At 40.6% G+C, this 25,151-nt stretch overlaps 1 protein-coding gene across 3 annotated transcripts in view; it reads left to right on the top strand.

Moving 5' to 3' along the window:
- Positions 1-329: 329 nt before the first annotated feature.
- LOC133421977 (uncharacterized) overlaps positions 330-25,151 on the top strand; it is a 50,345-nt gene continuing 25,523 nt past the window's right edge. For 2 of the 3 annotated variants that reach the window (XM_061711806.1, XM_061711808.1), the window contains exons 1-5: positions 330-393; positions 846-947; positions 4,995-5,096; positions 17,018-17,119; positions 19,000-19,101. In XM_061711806.1, coding sequence (XP_061567790.1) covers positions 387-393; positions 846-947; positions 4,995-5,096; positions 17,018-17,119; positions 19,000-19,101 — 415 coding nt within the window. In that variant the 5' untranslated portion in view covers positions 330-386. The remainder of the gene's footprint in view (positions 394-845; positions 948-4,994; positions 5,097-17,017; positions 17,120-18,999; positions 19,102-25,151) is intronic. The other variant, XM_061711807.1, reaches the window with a different exon arrangement.

The following is a 25,151-nucleotide window of genomic DNA, read 5'->3' as shown; positions in this document are numbered from 1 at the left end:
GATCATTATGAAACCTACAGGGATGAGTTGTCTCTTAGTTTTAATCAAATCAAATCAAATCAATCTTTATTTATATAGCGCATTTCATTCATGTATAAAATGCAACACAAAGTGCTTTACATAAAACGTTAAAAAACATAAAACTTATTAATGCCCCCCCCCCCCCCCCACACACACACACACACACACACACACACACACACACACACACACACACACACACGTTACACGTGGGTGTAGATGTGGCTGAGCATTGAGGGGTTTTTATGATTTTCCGTAATGAAAAGGAAGAATGTTGTTATCATAGTTGAGTCATAAAGAGCACAATCTTACTTCGAGGTCAGTCAGTCCAGCAGCTGCAGCCGTCCTGAATCCTCCGCTTCATCATGGCTTGTAAGTCTAACAAATATTTATTCTTTACTTCATTCCTGTATCGTTATTTTTTAGGGTTTTGTTGATCATTTGTTAAAAGGGACTGCGTTCTGTTTTTATTTGGGGAATAAATGTTCCCTGAGTGATCCAGACCAGCGGTCCCAACCTGGTCCTCGGCTGCTGTCCTGCATGTTTTAGACTCAAACACCTGATTCTAATTCATTCATCATTAGCCAGTAAACAAGGTGTGAACAAGTCTGTTAATGACACAGTCGTTATATAGATAGATACAGGTAGATAGATAGATGGACAGACAGACAGACAGACAGACACCTATATTTGTGTACATACATATATGTACACCAACAATAATGCCTTGGTTGAAAAAAAATAAATCTGATATTTTAATAGCAAAGAAGAAGTTTTTGGAGATCCCATCCATCCATCATCTATACCCGCTTTATCCTTTGCAGGGTCACGGGGGTCTGCTGGAGCCTATCCCAGCTACCCTCAGGCGAGAGGCTTCGATTACCCCCTGGACAGGTCACCAGACCATCACAGGGACCCATATACCGGTACAGACAACCAGACACACTCACACTCACACCTACGGGCAATTTAGAATCACCAATTAACCTAATATGCAGGGCTGCACATAAGTGGGCCGCCAGAGCGCATGCGCCGTCAAAATCCACAGTGCGCTGTCAATCTTGTGCTGCGAAGCGCTTTTGCGTACCAACAGCTGGAGCTCATATTATTGGTTGTGGCCAGACCAGAATACTAATATTAAAACATCTATTGGGAGAGTTTCTCCCCAGAACTGCCACTCAAAGTTGCTACTGGCCAATCACAGCGCGTTCTTACTCCCCCTCACACATACATCAACACTAAATTGATCAATAATAACAAAATAAAACACAGGAAACATTAAGGCCAGCTAAATCTTTGTGGCGGGACAACAGGACCTGCTGCGTCTGTGCCCAGATCTTTCTATGTGTGTGCCAGACAGCGGGGAGGACTCGGGCTTCACCTCCAGGTAGGAGTTGGAAATTGGGAATTAAAAGTTCCGTATTGAACCAATACGGACATATATTATTCCAGGCCCGGTTCTACGAGGGTGCATAAGCAAGAATTGCACCCTCAGTTTGTGTTTGCGTGCTCAGTTGAAAAGACGAAAAGAAAACTGACAATGCGCTAGCGTTAAAGAGCATATTGCAGGTTGGAGACCCCTGTGAATCAATGTGTAGGAAAATAATGTAGGAACTGAATTTTCATTGAAATACGCATAAATATATACTACAGTGACCTCCAGAGTTGTTTTTGTGAGAGTATTTTACTTCCGCATCTGAAAAAGCTGAACCGGGAGTGACGTCACACTGGGGAGCGCGGTGAATTCAACAATAGGAAAAATAATGGATCTTAATGTTAGTTGTGACACTGAAGAGGTTGTGAATGTGTATTCACACCAATATGACTAAGAACCCGTTAGTCCCCCCACGTTCTTTTGATTGACAGCTGAAACTCGCTTTTTAAAAGGCTGATTTATGGGTCCACGTTACACCAACGCAGACCACACGGCGTAGGGTACGCGGCGACGCACCGAACGCTGCGTACCCTACACCGTAGGCTACGCCGTCGATTTTACGCGGAACCATAAATCCGCCTTTATTCACTGCAGCACCCGCCCGTGCGCTCCTGAAAGAAACTCCGAAACTAACTCCTTGTTGAGTACGGGTGAGTACTTGTAATCTGTCTACGTTTGTACTTTCTAAACAGAAAACAGGGTTATTATCTTCTCTTTTTTTTTAAAAGCATCCGAAATAGCCGGGTAGCCTATTTTTAAAACCGAATATTTCCCCTCCTTCGTTTATAAAATAATTTGTATCCACATTACATCGTTGTTAAAAAAAAAAAAAACCTTCCACACAGAACAGAAGATCTGCGTTTTCGACCACATTCATAAGCACAGACCTGTAGATCATCTGGTCTTCCAGCCTCCGGGCCGCCTCCGCGGCGCAGTTACCCCGGGATCAGCGCCTCCTCCTCGGGCAACGAGCTCGAGTTTCCCCCGGTGTCCGCCGCGGAGCTGCCGCGTTAATCGACCCAGCCCGGCTGCAGCCCAGCTGCAGCCCTGCTGCAGCTGGGCTGGGCAGCTTTCCCGGGTCCGGGAGCCGCGTCTCATTCTCGGGTACGAGCTCGACTCCCCGTGTCAGATCCATGGTCCCACCGCGGAGCTGCTGCGTTAAACCGACACAGCAGGGCTGCAGCTGCTGCGCGTCGCCGCGTACCCTACGGCGTAGGCTCCGCGTCGGTGTAACGGTGTCAAGAGCAGAGACCATTTATTTAATAAATAGCTTGGAGAACAGATGGTGGATCATCTGTAGAACTGTAGTAAACAAAGGTCGCACGTTAGACGTCAGAATCAGAGCAGATTTGTTGTTGTTTGGAGCATAATGTGACGTTCGAAAACGCAAAACTCCGGTTGTCTCTGTTTACACCAGGTCTACACGCATCTACATAAACGGAGTTTTCAAAAATCTTCCCTTTGCCCGGAGTTTTTTTAAACATTGGTTTATTTGTGTTTTCATGTGGATGACAGGTCCAAACGTAGGAAAATATCTTGGGTTTAGCAGATACCGGCTACGTGTGTACGGGGTCTGGGCAGTCAGATGGGGCAGAGCTGTGGAGATGCTCCCTGGTGTGGCGTCATATGACGCGGTGGTCAAAAAAAAAAGCGTTTGTACGAGCTTGGCTAAAATCAGCCACTTTTTCCTCTGAATACATGCCCTTATGTCTTGTAAAACATATTAAATCCTACATTAACTTCTCACATAGTCATTTTCACATAAGGTCAGGTATAATTTTTGAAAAAATTCTAACCTGCAATATGCTCTTTAAGCCTGATTTATGGTTCCGCGTTAAATCGACGGCGTAGCTACGGCGATGGGTACGCGTGCGACGCGCACCGTACGTTCGCGTCCCCGCGTATCCTACCCCGTAAACTCTGCGTTGGTGCAATGCGAAACCATAAATCAGCCAGTGTCCGTCACTGCGTGCAGCAGTTTCCTGCACCAGCAAGACGCTGCTCTCTGATTATGGCTCACAGTTTATGAAAACCCCAAATAAAAAATAAATTAGAGAATATTTTATGAAATCAATAAACAATTCCATCATCAAAATTAAAACAAATAAAAGGTTCAACATATCTTGCTTTGCATGTAATAAGACTAGGTAATATATTAGTTTCACCTTTTAAGTTGAATTATTGAAATAGATTAACTTTTACACCATATTCTAGTTGAATTATTGAAATAAATTAACTTTTACACCATATTCTAATTGAATTATTGAAATAGATTAACTTTTACACCATATTCTAGTTGAATTATTGAAATAAATTAACTTTTACACCATATTCTAGTTGAATTATTGAAATAAATTAACTTTTACACCATATTCTAGTTGAATTATTGAAATAAGTTAACTTTTACACCAAATTCTTCACCTGAAGCAATATTCTACACCTTGGCTGATGTGGACATACAGAGCATAGGAGGCTATTTCAGCTGCTACATGGTTGGCTGTCTGTACAGTCATGCAAGTTCAATGCTATTAGAGAACAGGTTTTTTCATATAAAATAAACACATTTTTATGCAGTTTAGAAGTTTTGGGGCTTTTTTTTGGCTCCTGCGCTGCTGAAATTGGGGCGTCCTTTATTTCTATTTCTGAAAGTTGGCAACCCTAGGTGCAAAATATGCCGTGAGCATCCCAATCTGGCCGATAAAAACTGTAACTTTTATACTGACTCTACAGACTAACACGCACCATAATTTGTTAATTCATCTTTATAAGTGAATAAATATCGTTTTGCCTATAACTTATTCCTGCATCCCTCTTTTATCGATCCGGCGAGACGGGTCACCGCGTTTTTGGAGCCCCAAGTCACATATCCAGGGGCTCCTCTGAGCACCAGACCAAAATAATTATGTGCAGCCCTGCTAATATGCATGTTTTTGGACTGTGGGAGGAAAGCGGAGTACCCAGAGGAAATCCACTTAAGCACGGGGAGAACATGCAAACTCCACACAGAAAGACCCTGCTGGGCCTGGGAGTTGAACCGGGGAGCTTCTTGCTGTGAAGCAACAATGCTAACCACTAAGCCACTGTGCTGCCCGTTTTTGGAGGTCACAAACTTAAAAGATTTGTTTGATGTTCTGAACTCACTTCTGCTGTCTAGATAGATAGACAGACAGACAGACAGACAGACAGACAGACAGACAGACAGACAGACAGACAGACAGACAGACAGACAGACAGACAGACAGACAGACAGACAGACAGACAGACAGACACACACCCACCTATATTTGTGTACGTATACATATATGTACACCAACAATAATGCCTTGGTTGATCAAAGTGAATATTCATGCTTTACTATATTAGGATTTATAAAACTATATTTAGGAAAAACTAAATTTTTTAACAGTTTCCATAATTTATTTATTTGCTTTAATTAACTTTACAAACTCAAAAAAATATATCTGATATTTTAATAGCAAAGAAGAAGTTTTTGGAGATCCCATCCATCCATTATCTATACCCGATTTATCCTTTGCAGGGTCACGGGGGTCTGCTGGAGCCTATCCCAGCTACCCTCAGGCGAGAGGCTTCGATTACACCCTGGACAGGTCACCAGACCATCACAGGGACCCATATACCGGTACAGACAACCAGACACACTCACACTCCAACACAGTCTCACTCCGAATGCGTCCAAATGGTCACGAACCTTTGGCGACACCTACTGACGCAAAAGGTATGGGGGTATTATTGTTCCAATATTATTTGTGTGTGCGTATCTCAATCTGTGTGTGCGTAAAAAGATTCGTCTGTCTGTATTCAGATCTGTGTGTGCGTAAAAAGATTTGTGTGTGTGTAAAAAGATTTGTGTGTCTGTATTCAGATTTGTGTGTGCATAAAAAAAGATTTTTGTGTCCGTATTCACATTTGTGTGTGTGTAAAAAGATGTGTGTGTCTGTATTAAGATCTGTGTGTGCGTAAAAAGATTCGTGTGTCTGTATTCAGATTTGTGTGTGCGCAAAAATGAGCCGGTAGCTCTCGATTGGCTGTCTTTGCACACGTGGATTTTGACACAGTTCTGCCGCGGCAAATCTGTAAAAAGATCTGTGTGTAAAACGATTTGTCCGTATCTTTTGCAAGGCCCTGAGCTCGGACTCACAGGCTCACGCCAGGCTAAAGTAGCAATGCAGCCTTCACACCACTAGTCGGCGCGTAGCTCTCAGTCAGTACGTTTACCTGCAGCAGTTCCATCGGGGTTTTGAACATATTATTGGACATCGTTTGGACTTTTATACTGCATGCAAACACTTGAACCCCATCTACTTCGGACCTATGTCGGACATTTAGTAATCGGGTTGCATATGGAGTAAGATAACTTCCAAAAAGATGTGTTCATGTTATAACTATTCGTATTCGTAATGATAAACATTTGTATGTAAATAAAGAAGTTGTACTCAAAATGCTGCTGTCACGCACATGAGTCTGATCAATTATTAGGGTAAGAGTAAGAAATTAGGTAAGAAATTGACCTTTTACGTCTCATTTATTCATTCACACACGCACTAATATATTTGGGAAACAGTTAGGCACCAAATATAATATATTTAATTTTCTCAGATGGCAAAAATAAGAACTTTATTGATCCCACATAGGAGTAATTCATGTCATATTAGAGAACAAGGTAGTGCCGAAAAAACAATATATAGCCTCTCCCCCCTCACAAAAATAAGAAAAATATATTTTCTCATCAACAAAGCATATTTTACATAAACATATTAAAAAATTTTCAAGTAACAAAATAACATATTTGAACAATTCTTCAGATTTTTTCAGTTCTTTTATTGTCTGAAAAATGGTTCAAATGTGTTATTTTGTTATTTGAAAAAATTTAAATTTGTTTTGTTGATGAGAAAATATGTTTCTCTATTCTTATTTTTGTGAGGGGGGATAGACTATTGTTTTTTTTTTTCAGCACTACCTTGTTCTTTATAGCTGATATAAAATGAATTACTCCTATGTGGGATCAATAAAGTTCTTATTTTTGCCCTCTGAGAAAATTAAATATATTATATTTGGTGCCTAACTGTTTCCCAAATATATTAGTGTGTGTGTGAATGAATAAATGAGACGTAAAAGGTCAATTTCTTACCTAATTTCTTACTCTTACCCTAATAATTGATCAGACTCATGTGCGTGACAGCAGCATTTTGAGTACAACTTCTTTATTTACATACAAATGTTTATCATTACGAATACGAATAGTTATAACATGAACACATCTTTTTGGAAGTTATCTTACTCCATATGCAACCCGATTACTAAATGTCCGACATAGGTCCGAAGTAGATGGGGTTCAGGTGTTTGCATGCAGTATAAAAGTCCAAATAATATGTTCAAAACCCCGATGGAACTGCTGCAGGTAAACGTACTGACTGAGAGCTACGCGCCGACTAGTGGTGTGAAGGCTGCATTGCTACTTTAGCCTGGCGTGAGCCTGTGAGTCCGAGCTCAGGGCCTTGCAAAAGATACGGACAAATCGTTTTACACACAGATCTTTTTACAGATTTGCCGCGGCAGAACTGTGTCAAAATCCACGTGTGCAAAGACAGCCAATCGAGAGCTACCGGCTCATTTTTGCGCACACACAAATCTGAATACAGACACACGAATCTTTTTACGCACACACAGATCTTAATACAGACACACACATCTTTTTACACACACACAAATGTGAATACGGACACACAAATCTTTTTACGCACACACAAATGTGAATACGGACACACAAATCGTTTTACGCACACACAGATTGAGATACGCACACACAAATAATATTGGAACAATAATACCCCCATAAAAAGGTACCCTTCTGCGTCTCTTTCAGACGCAATAGGCTCCTATTGACTCCAATGTAATTCTGTCTGCGGCTATATTTGACGCTCAGAGCCCGCCAGCGATTTCCTCATTCCTCTTTTTTAAAAAATGAATATACTTCAATTTAAAAGTGTGGTTTGATGACATTTCTAGCGAGAAATAGAATTAGACACCAAATTGTATGACATCTCCAATGTAATCCCGTCTGCGGCTATATGTGACGCTCAGAGCAGTACTTCAATTTAAAAGTGTGGTTTGATGACATTTCTAGCGAGAAATATGCATTTTTTTTCCCACAATCTCTGTTCAGTGAGTATCATGCAAGCATTTTTCCACTTCGGATTTGGCCAGAGTGAAATGGGGATGGAATTGGGCACCAACAAACGACAGCAGCCTTTTTGAAAAATATAGTTTTAGTTTAATGCATTGCATGCATGCGTTTATAATTCCCATATATTCTGTGACACCCCCCCCACCACCTTTCCGCTACCCCGATGTGTCTACCAAAGACGCTTTGGCAGGACCCATTTCCGTTCATGACTGACGCTCAAAGCCCCCTTCGCGTTTTCTTCCGACATAATCCCCTCTGCGGCATTACTTGACGCCCAGGGCAAGGCATCACCATGACAACCAAAGACTACGCCACGAGCGTCATTCTCTTGCAACACAGTTTTCACTCCCGACTCCTCTCACATAAAAACGTACCCTGTCTACGTTGTTCCAAAGTGCAAAAACGTAGAGGGGTTACAATAATAGCCATTGAATTGTATAACTGTTACATTTTTCTCACTATTCCTTTTGCGACCAAGTCACTGACTTTCAAGATTCTGGCCGTCACACCAAAAAACCAAATCACACGCTTCCTCGTTGGGAAGTTGTTTCAGATATCACCAGAATAATGTGAAATCGCAACGTTTCAATAATGTGACATTGCAACATTTTGGTGCTAGGATACGTGGTCGTGATATATAAAAATGGATTATTACATTATTATGGTAAATGGCTCACACTTATATAGCGCTTTCCAGCTGTACTCCTACAGCCGCAAAGCGCTTTACACTGTAGACCAGGGGTCGGCAAGTAAGTTTGGCCTCGGGCCAAATTTTTTTGGAGCAACTGAATGGTGGGCCAGAACATCACATAAATCAGGCGAAACATGTTTTTTTTTCTACTAAACAAAACTTTTTCCCCCTTATCTATAGGCTACTAGTATTATTATACTATTATATCTTGTACAAAAAAGTTATTTAAGAAAGTCATTAGTTTAAATAAAGTAACTTGAATTTGCTACAGACTGTTATTAGTGTGTTATTACTGCTTTAGCTACTCTGTGGCTGCGTTATGAAACCGCTTATAAGTAACTTGGTGATAATAATATTATTTTCTGTCAAGCTACTAACAAATGCAGTCCTTCTTTAAAATACACAGAACAACATTAAACACATGAAAAACCCATGACGCACCTATGAACAGTAGTACGTGCACACGGAGCAGCAGCTCTCTGTCTGCTGAAGCAAGTGAGAGGATATGCAAATGAGGCAGATTTTCCGACGTATTTTTACACATATAATGGACGTTTTACCATTTAAAAGACCAACAGCAAAACTCAAGGTAAGTTATGTCTTACCATTTCAACAGCTTCAGGAGTTTTGCCGGGAGTCTGTGCCCGCGTTACTCCTGAATATTTGTGTGCACCTCTAATTAAGGCCCCCCTATGCTACAGGTGACAGGGAACTATACAGAATTGTGTGCGTCCGGTGTTGTGCCAAAAAGTGATTGCCTGCCAGAATCTGATTTCTCCCCTGAAAATGGGTCTTTTTACCTGCCAAAAATTGATTGAAGGCCAAATACAGTTAATGAAAAGTTGTTTCTGCCTAAATATGAATTGATCTCATTCTTGAGCTTCATAATCTGAAAATCTGACGTTTTAGCGCTATCACTGTGCGCGCTCCCGTGGCCAGAAATCAGATTCTGGCAGGCAATCACTTTTCGGCACAACACCGGAATCATGAAGATCCTACTTTTATTTTATTTTATCTTTTCTAAATAAAGGCTTTGAATTCCCTATGAAATTCTCGTTTTTGTGATAGTAAATAATAATAAAAAAAAAAATATATATATATATATATTTTTTTTTTTTTTTTTTTTTTTTTTTTTTTTTTTTTTTTTAATATATATATATATTTATATATATATATATATATATAGGCAGCACGGTGGCTTAGTGGTTAGCACTGTTGCCTCACAGCAAGAAGGTCCCCGGTTCGACTCCCAGGCCCGGCAGGGGCCTTTCTGTGTGGAGTTTGCATGTTCTCCCCGTGCTTGCGTGGGTTTCCTCCGGGTACTCCGGCTTCCTCCCACAGTCCAAAAAACATGCATATTTAGGTTAATCGGTGATTCTAAATTGCCCGTAGGTGTGAGCGTGAGTGTGGTTGTGAGCATGGTTTGTGTGTCTATATGTGGCCCTGTGATGGACTGGTGACCTGTCCAGGGTGTAACCCCTGCCTCTCACCTAAAATAAGCTGGGATAGGCTCCAGCAGACCCCCGTGACCCCGCAAGGGATAAAGCGGGTAAGATAATGAATGAATGAATATATATATATATATATAAAAAAAATAAAAAAAATGTTATCAAATTTTCAATGTCATCTGGCGGGCCAGATATTATTGGAGACGGGCCAATTTTGGCCCGCGGGCCGCCAGTTGCCGACCACTACAGTGGTCTACTACAGTGTAGTAGACTGTAGCTGCTAGAACAACGGCGCTGGCCTGACAACCGGGAGCAGCTAGCATTATTATTATTATTTATGGGGAACGTTTGACACGGGGAATTCCCCTGGGAACCCCCTCTACGTCATAGTGACGAGGGGGATCCTGGACACGTGACAGATGCCCCGATCGTTTGCCGTTGACTGTTATCAGCCCATTGAATGAGGCGTTATTTAGTCCCATAAGTATAGGCTAGTGGGGGGTTGTTACCATGGTAACGTGTCACAGCAGCGCTCCGCTCCGCTCTTTCCCGTTTATTCTGGCCGAAACAAGATGACATTATATAATATTATTAAATACGAATATTATAATATTAATATTATATAATACTATTATTATACTTAATATCATACTTATACGTATACGTATCTGCACAGCACTTAGCAACCAAACACATTGACATTGATTGATGGAGTACTCAGATGATTTATTTAAACAAAAGAACATATTGGAAAAACAGCCCAACTCTAATTGTTATGTTATTAAATAACAATGAAAACAATAATTTCATTGAGATTTCAGATCCACTAATGTATAAGCAGCATTTCCATTTTGTAAATGCTTGAATCAGAGCTACTTTTTCTATACCTTCTATACTTTATACTGTGGGTAAGAGAATAATGCATCACCATTAATAAGATGCTCATAGGTTTGGGATTAAAGTGCAAAGTAACTACAGCTCTTTAACCTCTTAATCCCTAGGCTTCTGGATAGCCCTAAATGACATGCCACTACAAGGTCTATATGTATAATCTTGATATCATAATATTGCATAAATGAAGGATTTATAGTAACCCTAACCCTAAACTTTCCCCAACAGGGAGCTTTAGTGATTAACAGGTTAATGAATATAGTGAAGTATAAACTTTAACAAAATACTGATTAATGAAGCGAAGTATCCAATCCAATCCACTTTATTTATATAGCACATTTTAAAAACAACAAGGTTACCAAAGTGCTGCACAATGAGTAAAGCAAGACATAATAAAATAGTAAAAAATAAAAAAAGAGTAAAATAGATAAGAGCACATAAAAGCACGAAATAAAAACACACCAAACAGAAACAACCAGTGATTCATAAACATAAAAGACAGGACAGAGACCACACAACTCTCATGCTGGATTAAAAGCCAAAGAATAAAAATGAGTTTTAAGACGAGATTTAAAAATTTCTAGTGTGGGGGCCATTTTGATGTGGGGAGGAAGCTCGTTCCAAAGTTTAGGGGCTATTGCTGAAGAAGCACGGTCGCCCCTGGTTTTTTGCCTGGTTTTAGGAACGACAAGACGTGACTGAATAGAAACCTCAAAGACCTCAAGGGAGTGTAAACCTGTAGGAGGTCTGAGATGTACTTTGGTGCCAACCCATTTAGTGACTTAAAAACAAACAATAGTATTTTTAAATTAATTCTAAAAGAGACAGGAAGCCAGTGAAGGGAGGCCAGAACGGGGGTGATGTGATCATGCTTGCGGGTTCCTGTTAAAAGAAGAGAAAATACCTCAAACTTTACATAAGTAAGTATACTTAAGTAAATGTACTTTTAATATAATCTGTGTTCATTAAATTATGTGTAAATGTTTTCTGAGTGGATTAGGGTTAGGTTTATAAGTCGTGAAGCTATACCAGCTGTGTCCATGTGAAAATTAAAACTTTGTCATATCAAAGAACCAAATAGGCTACATCGTTGCAAAGGCCTTGATCAGGAGAATAACATCATGCCAGTCTGAAAATGATACATGGCTCATGCTTGGAAATATTGACCTCTGAATGTTGAACATGGGGCACGTTTGAAAACTTTTTCATTCAGCAACAGAAGGGACTATAGTATGAGGTGCCGTGAGGGACATAATTCTGAATTAGTGTTCATAAACACATATGAAATCCAAAACCTTTTATACACACAGGTGAAATGCTCTTACACATACAACTGGAAATGTTCATAAACACATATGAAATCCAAAATCTTTTACACACTATACTGAAAACCTCTCACACTCACTTGTGAAATCTCTCATACACACAGGTGAAATGCTCTTATACATACAACTGAAAATGTATCCACTCACATAACTGAAATGTGCTCACAGATACTACTGAAACGCTCTTACACAAACTAGTGAAATCCTTTCATACTCACTAGTGAAATCCTTTCATACTCACTAGTGAAATCCTTTCATACACACTAGTGAAATCCTTTCATACTCACTAGTGAAATCCTTTCATACTCACTAGTGAAATCCTTTCATACTCACTAGTGAAATCCTTTCATACACACTAGTGAAATCCTTTCATACACACTAGTGAAATCCTTTCATACTCACTAGTGAAATACTTTCATACACAATAGTGAAATCCTTTCATACACACTAGTGAAATCCTCTTATACACACTACTGAAAATCCTCTCGTACACTACTGAAAATTTCAGTAGAAACGGAAGTCATTTCAGTAGAAACGGACGTCATTTCAGTAGAAAGGGGAGTGGGTTGGTTAGCGCGATTTTTTTTTTCCCGGGAGTTATTTTGATTGCTTGATAGAGCAATCAAAATAACTGCAGCAGCCAAAAACAACTGACTGAAGCAACAACTTTACTGAATAATATATTAGCTTCAGCAGAGACTATAAGGACCCTGTCAGGTGTTTTTACTGCGGGGCTACAGCCCCCCCCCCTCCCCGGTGACTCCGAGTACAGGTGTGCTGGATGAGCCTCACGTCACTTTTCCCATCCCGGCAGCTGCGTCAGAGCATCCCGTTAGCAACGGCAACAACTATAGTTTTGAGTGGATACACACCACGTTATCAAACCCAAAAGTGCTTTCGCACATGGAATACTGGCAGAAAGCTGCCGCTGCCGCTGTTCTGTCGATTTCTGCTGCTTCGTCGAAAAATGCTACCACCGCATAAACCGAAAGCGCCTGTCTATCTATTTTTGCTACCTAAAAAAAAAAATGCTACCTAATGGTTTTCTACCTTTGTAGAGCTACACTTTTATTGTGTTTTACTCCCTAGCCCACGTCCTTTTCCCCCAAGTGGTCCTTGTCTCTTGCCAGGCCGTCATTGTAAATAAAAATGTGTTCTTAATGACCTGCCTGGTTAAATAAAGGCCAATAACGGAATGGATATCAAATAAAGTGATAACATAGTTTTCTCTTTATCATATAATTTTAACAAAGTGTAATGCAATTCATGTCATGGGTAGTGTATTTTGAAGGATCAAATACTCAACATCCCATATCATCCATGTTAAATCTATTCAATGGTAGCATAATTTGATAGTCCAGTAACATCCTATCAAATAATGCTCCCGTCACTAAATGCATTCAGGTAAGATACTAATCACCTCACTGCCACTGCAGGATGAATGTCAGCATACTTACACCACCCAAATTAATCCATTTTGTGATCACTATTTTTGGATTGATAATAAGTATAAAATAATAAGAAATAAAAGTAAAGGCACACAAACAGTCTCAATTTCTCGTTTCAAAAGAAGAGTCTGTTAATTTCAGAAAATTAGCCTAAATTTAATAACTTAATAACAATAATAAATAAAAGTTAATGAACACAAACAACAACAAAATGCCAAACAGAGTAGTTCAGCCACATTTCTGGCACTTATGTGAGACTTTGTCATAGTGGATACATTCAAAATGTGCCCACCTACTGCAGGACTTGCACTGCACCTACAAACAAATTAAAGATATACATTAATTTAAATTAATAATACAATACAAAGCACTATGGCTGGACAATTAATATAAAAATAATGGAAACCGACATTTAGGAACTTTATTAGACTTAATCTTGCTCATGTGAATCAATCATGGCGCAGAACCACAAAGTAGCATTTCTCAACGGGTAGCATCAAACATAACACCGTGATGGTAAAAGTGACGTGAGGCTCATCCAGCAGTCACCGGGGGGGTTGTAGTCTCTGCTGAAACTAATATATTATTGAGTAAAGTTGTTGCTTCAGTCAGTTGTTTTTGGCTGCTGCAGTTATTTTGATTGCTCTATCAAGCAATCAAAATAACTCTCGGGAAAAAAAAAAATCGCGCTAACCAACACACTCCCCTTTCTACTGAAATGACGTCCGTTTCTACTGGAATGACTTCCGTTTCTACTGAAATTTTCAGTAGTGTGTATGAGAGGATTTTCAGTAGTGTGTATGAGAGGAATTTCAGTTGTGTTTGTGAGAGGATTTCACCACTGTGTGTGAGAGGATTTCACTAGTGTGTATGAGAGGATTTCACTAGTGTGTGTGAGAGGATTTCACTAGTGTGTGTGAGAGGATTTCACTAGTGTGTGTGAGAGGATTTCACTAGTGTGTATGAGAGGATTTCACTAGTGTGTATGAGAGGATTTCACTAGTGTGTGTGAGAGGATTTGACTAGTGTGTGTGAAGGGGAAAAAGTTTCAACTGTATATATAAGCAGATTTCACTAGTTTGTGTAAGAGCGTTTCAGTAGTATCTGTGAGCACATTTCAGTTGTATATGTGAGTGGATACATTTCCAGTTGTATGTATAAGAGCATTTCACCTGTGTGTATGAGAGATTTCACAAGTGAGTGTGAGAGGTTTTCAGTATAGTGTGTAAAAGAGTTGGATTTCATATGTGTTTATGAACGCTAATTCAGAATTATGTCCCTCACGGCACCTCATACTATAGGACCAGCTGTTATAGAAAGCTCTTGACCTCAGCTGTCATGTTTGGTCACCATTGGGAACCAAATAGGGGCGCTGTCAATTATGGAAAAAAAAAACATTTTCACACATTTAACAATTTGATTTTTAAAATCAGATAACACCAATGTGTTTCTCACTCCTAAAACCCCCCAGGTATACCTACAATTTAATACTGTCAACTTCTTTTTAAGGGGAATAGATCAATTTATTAAACTACAATTCCCATTAGAAAAGTGTCATAAAATTTGTTAGGAAGCATAAATCAGCCAGCATATTTGTAGTTCTTCCGGTTTAAAGAGTAGGGTTGTAATTAGCTTACAGGTTTATAAATAGCTTATAGATATCTCTGAGGTTGGCTCTACTTAATAAACACATTTTCTTGATAGGGTATTTTCTACATTTCAATACAAAAACAGTATATTGTTTTTCTGGTTTGATAGAAGAAGAATAGATGGTCGGACTGATGAATAGTTTAGATTCAAAAGTATAGTTAGGTTACTCGATGTGATATGTCACTATAAATGTGGTTTGTTAACACATTCAAGACCTAAAGTCTAGATTAATTATATACTGTTTCTACAGTAATTGCAATAATCCATGGAAAATTAATCAGACCCGTGTTTTTGGGTAAATGGCTAAAAAAACTCAATATGAGTGGTTGCCAGGTTTGCTATTGTCAGCGTTTTTCACGCATTACTCGACCACTCTGCCTCTACTTGGTCAACGGCCGCACTGCTACATATGCTAATAGACCAGCTTTTAAAGCGCTGGACAAAAAGCCGAACTATTGCAGTATTGTAGAAAAATCTAACTTTTTGAGCTTCTGACTTTTTTTGTTTTGTTTATGCCAAAGTTTGTTTACTTTATAAGATATTGCACGGTTTAGCTCCCCCACCCCTAAATCAAAATACTTTCTCAATTGGTATACTTTTTAGTATATACGTTTTAGTATGGCATTTTGGACGCACCATATCTTAAAATAACAAGATAGAGTATATAAAATACACATTTCTCGCTATAAACCTTAATAAAATGCATTTTAATGCCGAAACTATCTAGAAAAATATTGCATTTTCCAAGAAAAATAAAATGTATGTTAACTTCTGACATGTTACATTACTCTAAACTTAACTATCTTTAAATATTAACCGTTTACTTCCACGTCCCTAGCAACAGTAACCATGACCACACATCCGGGTCCCTACATACTAACAACCTGATTTGCTGAGACTTACCAAGCGTACACATCATTCCTCGGCTACACAAACAAGGGATAACTCAAACAAATGGCTGGTAACTACTAGCAGGTTACTAGCCCCCCACTAGCCTGTACTTATGGGACTAAATAACGCCTCATTCAATGGGCTGATAACAGTCAACGGCAAACGATTGGGACATCTGTCACGTGTCCAGGATCCCCCTCGTCACTATGACGTAGAGGGGGTTCCCAGGGGAATTCCCCGTGTCAAACGTTCCCCATAAATAATAATAATAATGTAATAATCCTAGCTGCTCCCGGTTGTCAGGCCAGCGCCGTTGTGTGGGTAATAACAGTCTACAATGTAAAGCACTTTGCGGCTGTAGGAGTACAGCTGGAAAGCGCTATATAAGTGTGAGCCATTTACCATAATAATGTAATAATCCATTTTTATATATCACGACCACGTATCCTAGTACCAAAATGTTGCAATTTCACATTATTGAAACGTTGCGATTTCACATTATTCTGGTGATATCTGAAACAACTTCCCAACGAGGAAGCGTGTGATTTGGTTTTTTGGTGTGACGGCCAGAATCTTGAAAGTCAGTGACTTGGTCGCAAAAGGAATAGTGAGAAAAATGTAACAGTTATACAATTCAAGGGCTATTATTGTAAACCCTCTACGTTTTTCGATAGATAGATACGTTTTTCTCGACAGACAGACAGACAGACAGACAGACAGACAGACAGACAGACAGACAGACAGACAGACACCTATATTTGTGTACGTATACATATATGTACACCAACAATAATGCCTTGGTTGATCAAAGTGAATATTCATGCTTTACTATATTAGGATTTATAAAACTATATTTAGGAAAAACTAAATTTTTTAACAGTTTCCATAATTTATTTATTTGCTTTAATTAACTTTACAAACTCAAAAAAAGATATCTGATATTTTAATAGCAAAGAAGAAGTTTTTGGAGATCCCATCCATCCATTATCTATACCCGATTTATCCTTTGCAGGGTCACGGGGGTCTGCTGGAGCCTATCCCAGCTACCCTCAGGCGAGAGGCTTCGATTACCCCCTGGACAGGTCACCAGACCATCACAGGGACCCATATACCGGTACAGACAACCAGACACACTCACACTCACACCTACGGGCAATTTAGAATCACCAATTAACCTAGTATGCATGTTTTTGGACTGTGGGAGGAAAGCGGAGTACCAAGAGGAAATCCACTTAAGCACGGGGAGAACATGCAAACTCCACACAGAAAGACCCTGCTGGGCCTGGGAGTTGAACCGGGGACCTTCTTGCTGTGAAGCAACAATGCTAACCATTAAGCCACCGTGCTGCCCGTTTTTGGAGGTCACAAACTTAAAAAATGTGTTTGATGTTCTGAACTCATTTCTGCTGTCTAGATAGATAGATAGATAGATAGACAGACAGACAGACAGACAGACAGACAGACAGACAGACAGACAGACAGACAGACAGACAGACAGACTAGGGTTGCCACCTTTCAGAAATAGAAATAAAGGACGCCCCAATTTCAGCAGCGCAGGAGCCAAAAAAAAGCCCCAAAACTTCTAAACTGCATAAAAATGTGTTTATTTTATATGAAAAAACCTGTTCTCTAATAGCATTGAACTTGCATGACTGTACAGACAGCCAACCATGTAGCAGCTGAAATAGCCTCCTATGCTCTGTATGTCCACATCAGCCAAGGTGTAGAATATTGCTTCAGGTGAAGAATATGGTGTAAAAGTTAACTTATTTCAATAATTCAACTAGAATATGGTGTAAAAGTTAACTTATTTCAATAATTCAACTAGAATTTGGTGTAAAAGTTAATCAATTTCAATAATTCAACTTAAAAGGTGAAACTAATATATTACCTAGTCTTATTACATGCAAAGCATGATATTTTGAACCTTTATTTGTTATAATTTTGATGATGGAATTGTTTATTGATTTCATTAAATATTCTCTAATTTATTTTTTATTTGGGGTTTTCAAACTGTTAGCCATAATCAGAGAGCAGCGTCTTGCTGGTGCAGGAAACTGCTGCACGGATATGAGTGACGGACACTGGCTGATTTATGGTTCCGCGTTGCACCAACGCAGAGTTTACGGGGTAGGATACGTGGGGACGCGAACGTACGGTGCGCGTCGCACGCGTACCTATCGCCGTAGCCATGCCGTCGATTTAACGCGGAACCATAAATCAGGCTTAACGCGGGCGCATTGTCAGTTTTCTTTTCGTCTTTTCAACGCAAAACACAAACTGAGGGTGCAATGCTTGCTTATGCACCATCGTAGAACCGGACCTGGCATAATATATGTCCGTATTGGTTCAATACGGAACTTTTAATTCCCAATTCCCAACTCCTACCTGGAGGTGAAGCCCGAGTCCTCCCCGCTGTCTGGCACATAGAAAGATCTGGGCACAGACGCAGCAGGTGCTGTTGTCCCGCCACAAAGATTTAGCTGGCCTTAATGTTTCCTGTGTTTTATTTTGTTCATTATTGATAAATTTAGTGTTGATGTTTGTGTGACAGACGTGTGTATGGGGCGTTAATGAAAATACGGGACAAATCGCGTCCCGTATTAGTTCAATACGGGACGCAACATTTTTTTCTCAAATAAAGGACAATTCAATTTTTTTCCGGGACGGGTGGCAACCCTAAGACAGACAGACAGACAGACAGACAGACAGACAGACAGACAGACAGACAGACAGATACACACCTATATTTGTGTACATATGTACACCAACAATAATGACTTGGTTGATCAAAGTCAATATTCATGCTTTACTATTTTAGGATTATAAAACTATATTTAGGAAAAACTAAATTTTTGAACAGTTTCCATAATTTATTTATTTGCTTTAATTACTTTACAAACTCAAAAAAATATATCTGATATTTTAATAGCAAAGAAGAAGTTTTTGGAGATCCCATCCATCCATTATCTATACCCGCTTTATCCTTTGCAGGGTCACGGGGGTCTGCTGGAGCCTATCCCAGCTACCCTCAGGCGAGAGGCTTCGATTACCCCCTGGACAGGTCACCAGACCATCACAGGGACCCATATACCGGTACAGACAACCAGACACACTCACACTCACACCTACGGGCAATTTAGAATCACCAATTAACCTAGTATGCGTGTTTTTGGACTGTGGGAGGAAGCCGGAGTACCCGGAGGAAACCCACGCAAGCACGGGGAGAACATGCAAACTCCACACAGAAACCGGGGACCTTCTTGCCGTGAAGCAACAATGCTAACCACAAAGCCACCGTGCTGCCCGTTTTTGGAGATCACAAACTTAAAAGATTTGTTTCTGCTGTCTAGATAGACAGACAGACAGACAGACAGACAGACAGACAGACAGACAGACACCTATATTCATGCTTTACTATATTAGGATTTATAAAACTATATTTAGGAAAAACAAAATTTTTTAACAGTTTCCATAATTAGGGCCCGAGCACTTACAGTGCGAAGGCCCTATTGTATCTGTAGGAATTTTTTATTCTTTATTCTTTATTCTTTCTTCTGATGAAAGGAGGGCCTTTTTGCCCCCCTAAACCTGCCCGAAAAGTCACCAAATTTTGCACGCAAGCCAGGTCTGGTGAAAAATTTGATATTTAATGGTTTGCATTAATGAGCGTGGCAAAATGGCTCCACAGCACCCCCTAGAAAACTTTGTGCCTCAAGCCCCACAATACGATTTGACGTACATGCACGAAAATCGGTACACACCTGTATCATGGCGCAACTTAAAGAGCATATTGCAGGCTGGAGACCCCTGTGAATCAATGTGTAGGAAAATAATGTAGGAACTGAATTTTCATTGAAATACGCATAAATATATACTACAGTGACCTCCGGAGTTGTTTTTGTGAGAGTATTTTACTTCCGCATCTGAAAAAGTTGAACCGGAAGTGACGTGTCGGGAGGGAGCGCAGTGAATTCAACAATAGGAAAAATAATGGATCTTAATGTTAGTTGTGACACTGAAGAGGTTGTGAATGTGTATTCACACCAATATGACGGGCCACAGCCTTATAATTACCAACCCGTTAGTCCCCCACGTTCTTTTGATTGACAGCTAAAACTCGCTTTTTAAAAGGCTGATTTATGGGTCCGCGTTGCACCAACGCAGACCCTACGGCGTAGGGTACGCGGCGACGCACAGAACGCTGCGTGCGCCGCGTACCCTACACCGTAGGCTACGCCGTCGATTTTACGCGGAACCATAAATCCGCCTTTATTCACTGCAGCACCCCGTGCTCCTGAAAGAAACTCCGAAACTCCGAAACTCCTTAAAAATGGGTGAGTACTTGTAATCTGTCTACGTTTGTACTTTCTAAACAGAAAACAGGCTTATTATCTTCTCTTTTTTCTGATTAAAAGCATCCGAAATAGCCGGGTATTTTTAAAACCGAATACTTCCCCCCCTTCGTTTATCCACATTACATCGTTGTTAAAAAAAAAAAAACCTTCCACACAGAACCGAAGATCTGCGTTTTCGACCACATTCATAAGCAAACCTGTAGATCATCTGGTCTTCCAGCCTCCGGGCCGCCTCTGCTGCGCCGCTTCCCCGGGATCCGCGCCTCCTCCTCGGGTAACGAGCTGGAGTTTCCCCGTGTCCGCCGTGTTAATCGACGCAGCCCTGCTGCAGCCGGGCTGCGTGTCGCTGCGTACCCTACGGCGTAGGCTCTGCGTCGGTGTAACGGTGTCAAGAGCAGAGACCATTTATTTAATAAATAGCTTGGAGGACAGATGGTGGATCATCTGTAGTTCTGGGTCGCACGTTAGACGTCAGACTCAGAGCAGATTTGTTGTTGTTTTGGAGCATAATGTGACGTTCGAAAACGCAAAACTGCTCTCTGTCTCTGTCTACACGCATCTACATAAACAGAGTTTTCAAAAATCTTCCCTTTGCCTGGAGTTTTTTTAAACATTCGTTTATTTGCGTTTTCATGTGGATGACAGGTCCAAACGTAGGAAAATATGTTGGGTTTTGCAGATACCGGCTACGTGTGTACGGGGTCTGCACAGTCAGATGGGGCAGAGCTGTGGAGACGTCTCCCTCCTGCTGCGTCATATGACGCGGTGTTCGAAAAAAAAAGCCTTTGTAGGAGCTTGGCTAAAATCAGCCACTTTTTCCTCTGAATAAGTGCCCTTACGTCTTGTAAAACATATTAAATCCTACATTAACTTCTCACATAGTCATTTTCACATAAGGTCAGGCATCATTTTTGAAAAAATTCTAACCTGCAATATGCTCTTTAAAGAAAAGTCTCTTGGCGCCATGGCCGAAACTGAACAGGAAGTCGGCCATTTTGAATTAATCTTGTCATTTTGCCGAAATTTATGCCATTCCTTCGGCAGTTAATACGGCCCGAACCGTAACGTGCACCCAGGTGTGTTAAACATCAAAATGTGCGGCTCCATCCTGCGACAACACGCATTACTTTTCTCTTTCAAAAGCGTTACCATGGTAACGCTAGACGCCAAAAAGCGCGACCGCCCTTCATCTGATTGGTTCAGACAGAAAAAACTTTGTGCCTCAAGCCCCATAATACGGTGTGACGTACATGAACGAAAATCGGTACACACCTGTATCATGTCGAAACTTAAAGAAAAGTCTCTTGGCGCCATGGCCGAAACCGAACTGGAAGTCGGCCATTTTGAACATTCTGAATTAATCGCGTAATTTTGGAGCAATTTATGCCATTCCTTCGACAGTTAATACGGCCCGAACCGTAACGTGCACCCAGGTGTATTATACATCAAAATATGCGTCTCCATACTGCGACTACGCGCATTACTTTTCTCTTTCAAAAGCGTTACCGTGGCAACGCTAGACGCCAAAAAGTGCGCCCCCCCTTCATCTGATTGGTCCATATTTGATAGTTCCCCAAAAGTCACCAAATTTTGCATGCAAGCCAGGCCTGGCGATAAATTTGATATTTCATGGTTTGCATTAATGGGCGTGACCTAACGGCTCAACAGCGCCCCCTAGAAAACTTTTCTCTTCCATAACTTTTGAATGGTTTGAGTCGTGGGTGGTGTCATCGGACTCGGTATTGAGTCCTTGACCATAATTAGTGAAAATTAGCCCCGACCCTTCTTCTGATTGGTTTTCCCTATTTTCTGCCATAACTTTTGAATGGTTTGACATAAAGAGTCGTGGGTGGTGTTATCGGACTCGGTATTGAGTCCTTGACCATAATTGGACTGAATTAGCCCCGCCCCTTCTTCTGATTGGTTGTCCCTATTTTCTGCTATAACTTTTGAATGGTTTGACATAGAGATTTGTGGGTGGTGTCATCGGACGCTGTATTGAGTCCTTGACCTTCGTTGGCCTGAATTAGTCCCGCCCCTTCTTCTGATTGGTTGGCCCTATTTTATGCTATAACTTTTGGTGTCATGTCTGATATGCCTATGGAGGACGGTGGCCATGAGTGCGAGGGCCCGTTCATCGCTGCTTGCAGATTTTATTTATTTATTTGCTTTAATCAACTTTACAAACTCAAAAAAATATATCTGATATTTTAATAGCAAAGAAGAAGTTTTTGGAGATCCCATCCATCCATTATCTATACCCGATTTATCCTTTGCAGCGTCACGGGGGTCTGCTCGAGCCATGGGCGCAATTTCCACTGGGGACATGTCCCCCCCACTTTTCAAAATCACGTTTTTGTCCCCCCTACTTTTTATAGTTTAAAAACTAACCGTAGGCTCAGCCTGTAATTGCGAATCATCAAGACACCCTGTGCGAAGGTACTGACGGCACGACAGCCCCGCTCCCCCTCCTTCCTCCTCCCCTCCCCTCAGTGCGGCTCAAGGCTGATTTATGCTTCCGCGTTAAATTGACGCAGAGCATACGGCGTAGGGGTGCGCGGAGAGCGCAACGCACAGCGCGCGTCGCCGCATACCCTACGCCAGTGATTCTTAACCATAGGCCCGCGGCCCACACTTGGGCCGCGAGCGCCATCTAGTGGGCCGTGAAAGAAAATCAGTTTTGTACGTGTGGGCCGCGAAGGCCGCGGGACTGCATAGCAACTCCCAACCAAATGAGGAGAAGAAGACACTCAGCTAGCTGTACGTGTAATAGTAAGAGAAATGGTGTGTATTTATAGAGAAAATCCTTCATTTTGCACAGAGTACGTTTAGATCCGCCAGGATCAGGGATCGATTACTTGGGTCTGCGCCCAGAGCGAGCGAGCGCGGCGTGCTCATTTATCCCGGCGGGTCCCCGCGGGCGGGGAGGTCGGTGCCGCTCGGGCTCACCAATGAGCACCTTCACATGTGCATGAGATTCTGACACCATCCAGCCCAGATTTAAAGTCTTGGCAGGAGAAATTACAGCTCAGTTCTCTCACTGAACGACAGAAAGTGGGGGCCTAAGATTAAGGGGAAGAAAGAAAAACTGCAAAACTGTTCAATTGTTAAGATGTGTTTATATTAATTTATTATAAAAATGTGTTGAGACAATTAACAAAGAAAAGGGGAAATGCAAACTGCTGGTAAAGAAATAAAATAAGATAGCATTTGAAAAATAAAATAAAATCTATTTTATTTTTAAAAGAAAAAAATATGTGTAATTGAAGTTACACATGTTATGGGCAAATATGTACTTTTTTAATATAACAGTAAGATGCAGATGTTGATACAACTATGAGGCTACTTGAATATATATATATATATATATATATATATATATATATATATATATATATATATATTTATTTATTTATTATGATGTTCTGGACCTTCGCTTGAGTAAATTTTCTCTAAATGGACCTCTTAAAGTTCAATACCCCTGCTATACAGTGTTAATATTTAACGGGCCCCGGGCCACTCTGTACTGAAAAAATTGGGCCCCAAGGTCAGAAAGGTTAAGAACCCCTGCCCTACGCCGTAACCCTACGCCGTAGGTTCTTCGTCGATTTAACGCAGAACCATAAATCAGCCAGACAGACAGCCAGGACGCGGCAGCAGCAAAAATGAAGAGGAGCCGGCTGCTCAGTTTAAAATCCAGTTTTGCAGCGGGACAAAAAAGCAGCAGCACTGCTGTGTTGCAGGTAGGCTGTGCAGAGATGAGTATTGTTACTTTAGAACAATATTACTCCAGTAAAAGTAAAAATAACTTTGCATTAAAACTACTATTAAAAGCACAATTTATCCAAAACCTCACTCAAGCAAATGTAAGAGAGTACTACCCACCTCTGGTTATGTGTGTTGTATAGAGTATGGAAAGCACATTTTCCCTCTGCTGTTACTTCACTAACTGTAATGTTGGACTTACACCTCAGGCAGGTAGGTTAATATGTTGTAAATGGTTAGGTGATTTTGGTTTGTTTATAAGGAAAGGAAGGAATGAACATGATTTATTTTCATATTTCATAGGAGAAATATGTGGAGACAGGTCCAAGTGAAGAAGTGCAGGCAGGAACCCAACCATGTTAGCCCAAAAGTGATTGTGACTAGGGGAGTTTTTACCTGCCATTGTTTATGTAATAACTGCTCGGGGGTCATGTTCTGGGTATGGGTCTCTGGAAAGCGTCTAGAGACAACTCTGTTGTATTAGACGCTATATAAATAAAATTGAATTGAATTGAATTGAATTGTAGAACAGCATCTCAGCAACAAAACCTTAAGATCAAGAGAAGTGGTACTGTGAATTTCCTTGGCTCCATTATAAACAAGCAGTCAATGGAATCCTATGTTTTTTCAGTGCCCAAGCTTTTGAAAATGAAAAATCAAGCCTGGCCAAGAATGCAGATCCAGCATTTTCCCAAAACGGGCAAAAAAAAAAAGTTAAAAAGTGTCTAAAAAAGTAAATGCATACTAAAATTGTTTGATTGTTGGCATTCACACACACATAGTCTTACAAAGCCACACTGCACATCCACGCTACAGCTACACGTGCAAATTTGCCATTCCTACCTGTGTCCCCCCGACCTCTGAGACTAAAGTTTCGCCCTTGGCTGGAGCCTATCCCAGCTACCCTCAGGCGAGAGGCTTCGATTAATTTATTTATTTGCTTTAATTAACTTTACAAACTCAAAAAAAGATATCTGATATTTTAATAGCAAAGAAGAAGTTTTTGGAGATCCCATCCATCCA

This window comes from Cololabis saira, chromosome 21 (genome assembly GCF_033807715.1).
Source record: "Cololabis saira isolate AMF1-May2022 chromosome 21, fColSai1.1, whole genome shotgun sequence".
In the NCBI taxonomy this organism is placed as follows: domain Eukaryota; kingdom Metazoa; phylum Chordata; class Actinopteri; order Beloniformes; family Belonidae; genus Cololabis; species Cololabis saira.
Note: the sequence above shows the minus strand (reverse complement) of the source record. Positions and strands in the feature narration are given on the sequence as shown.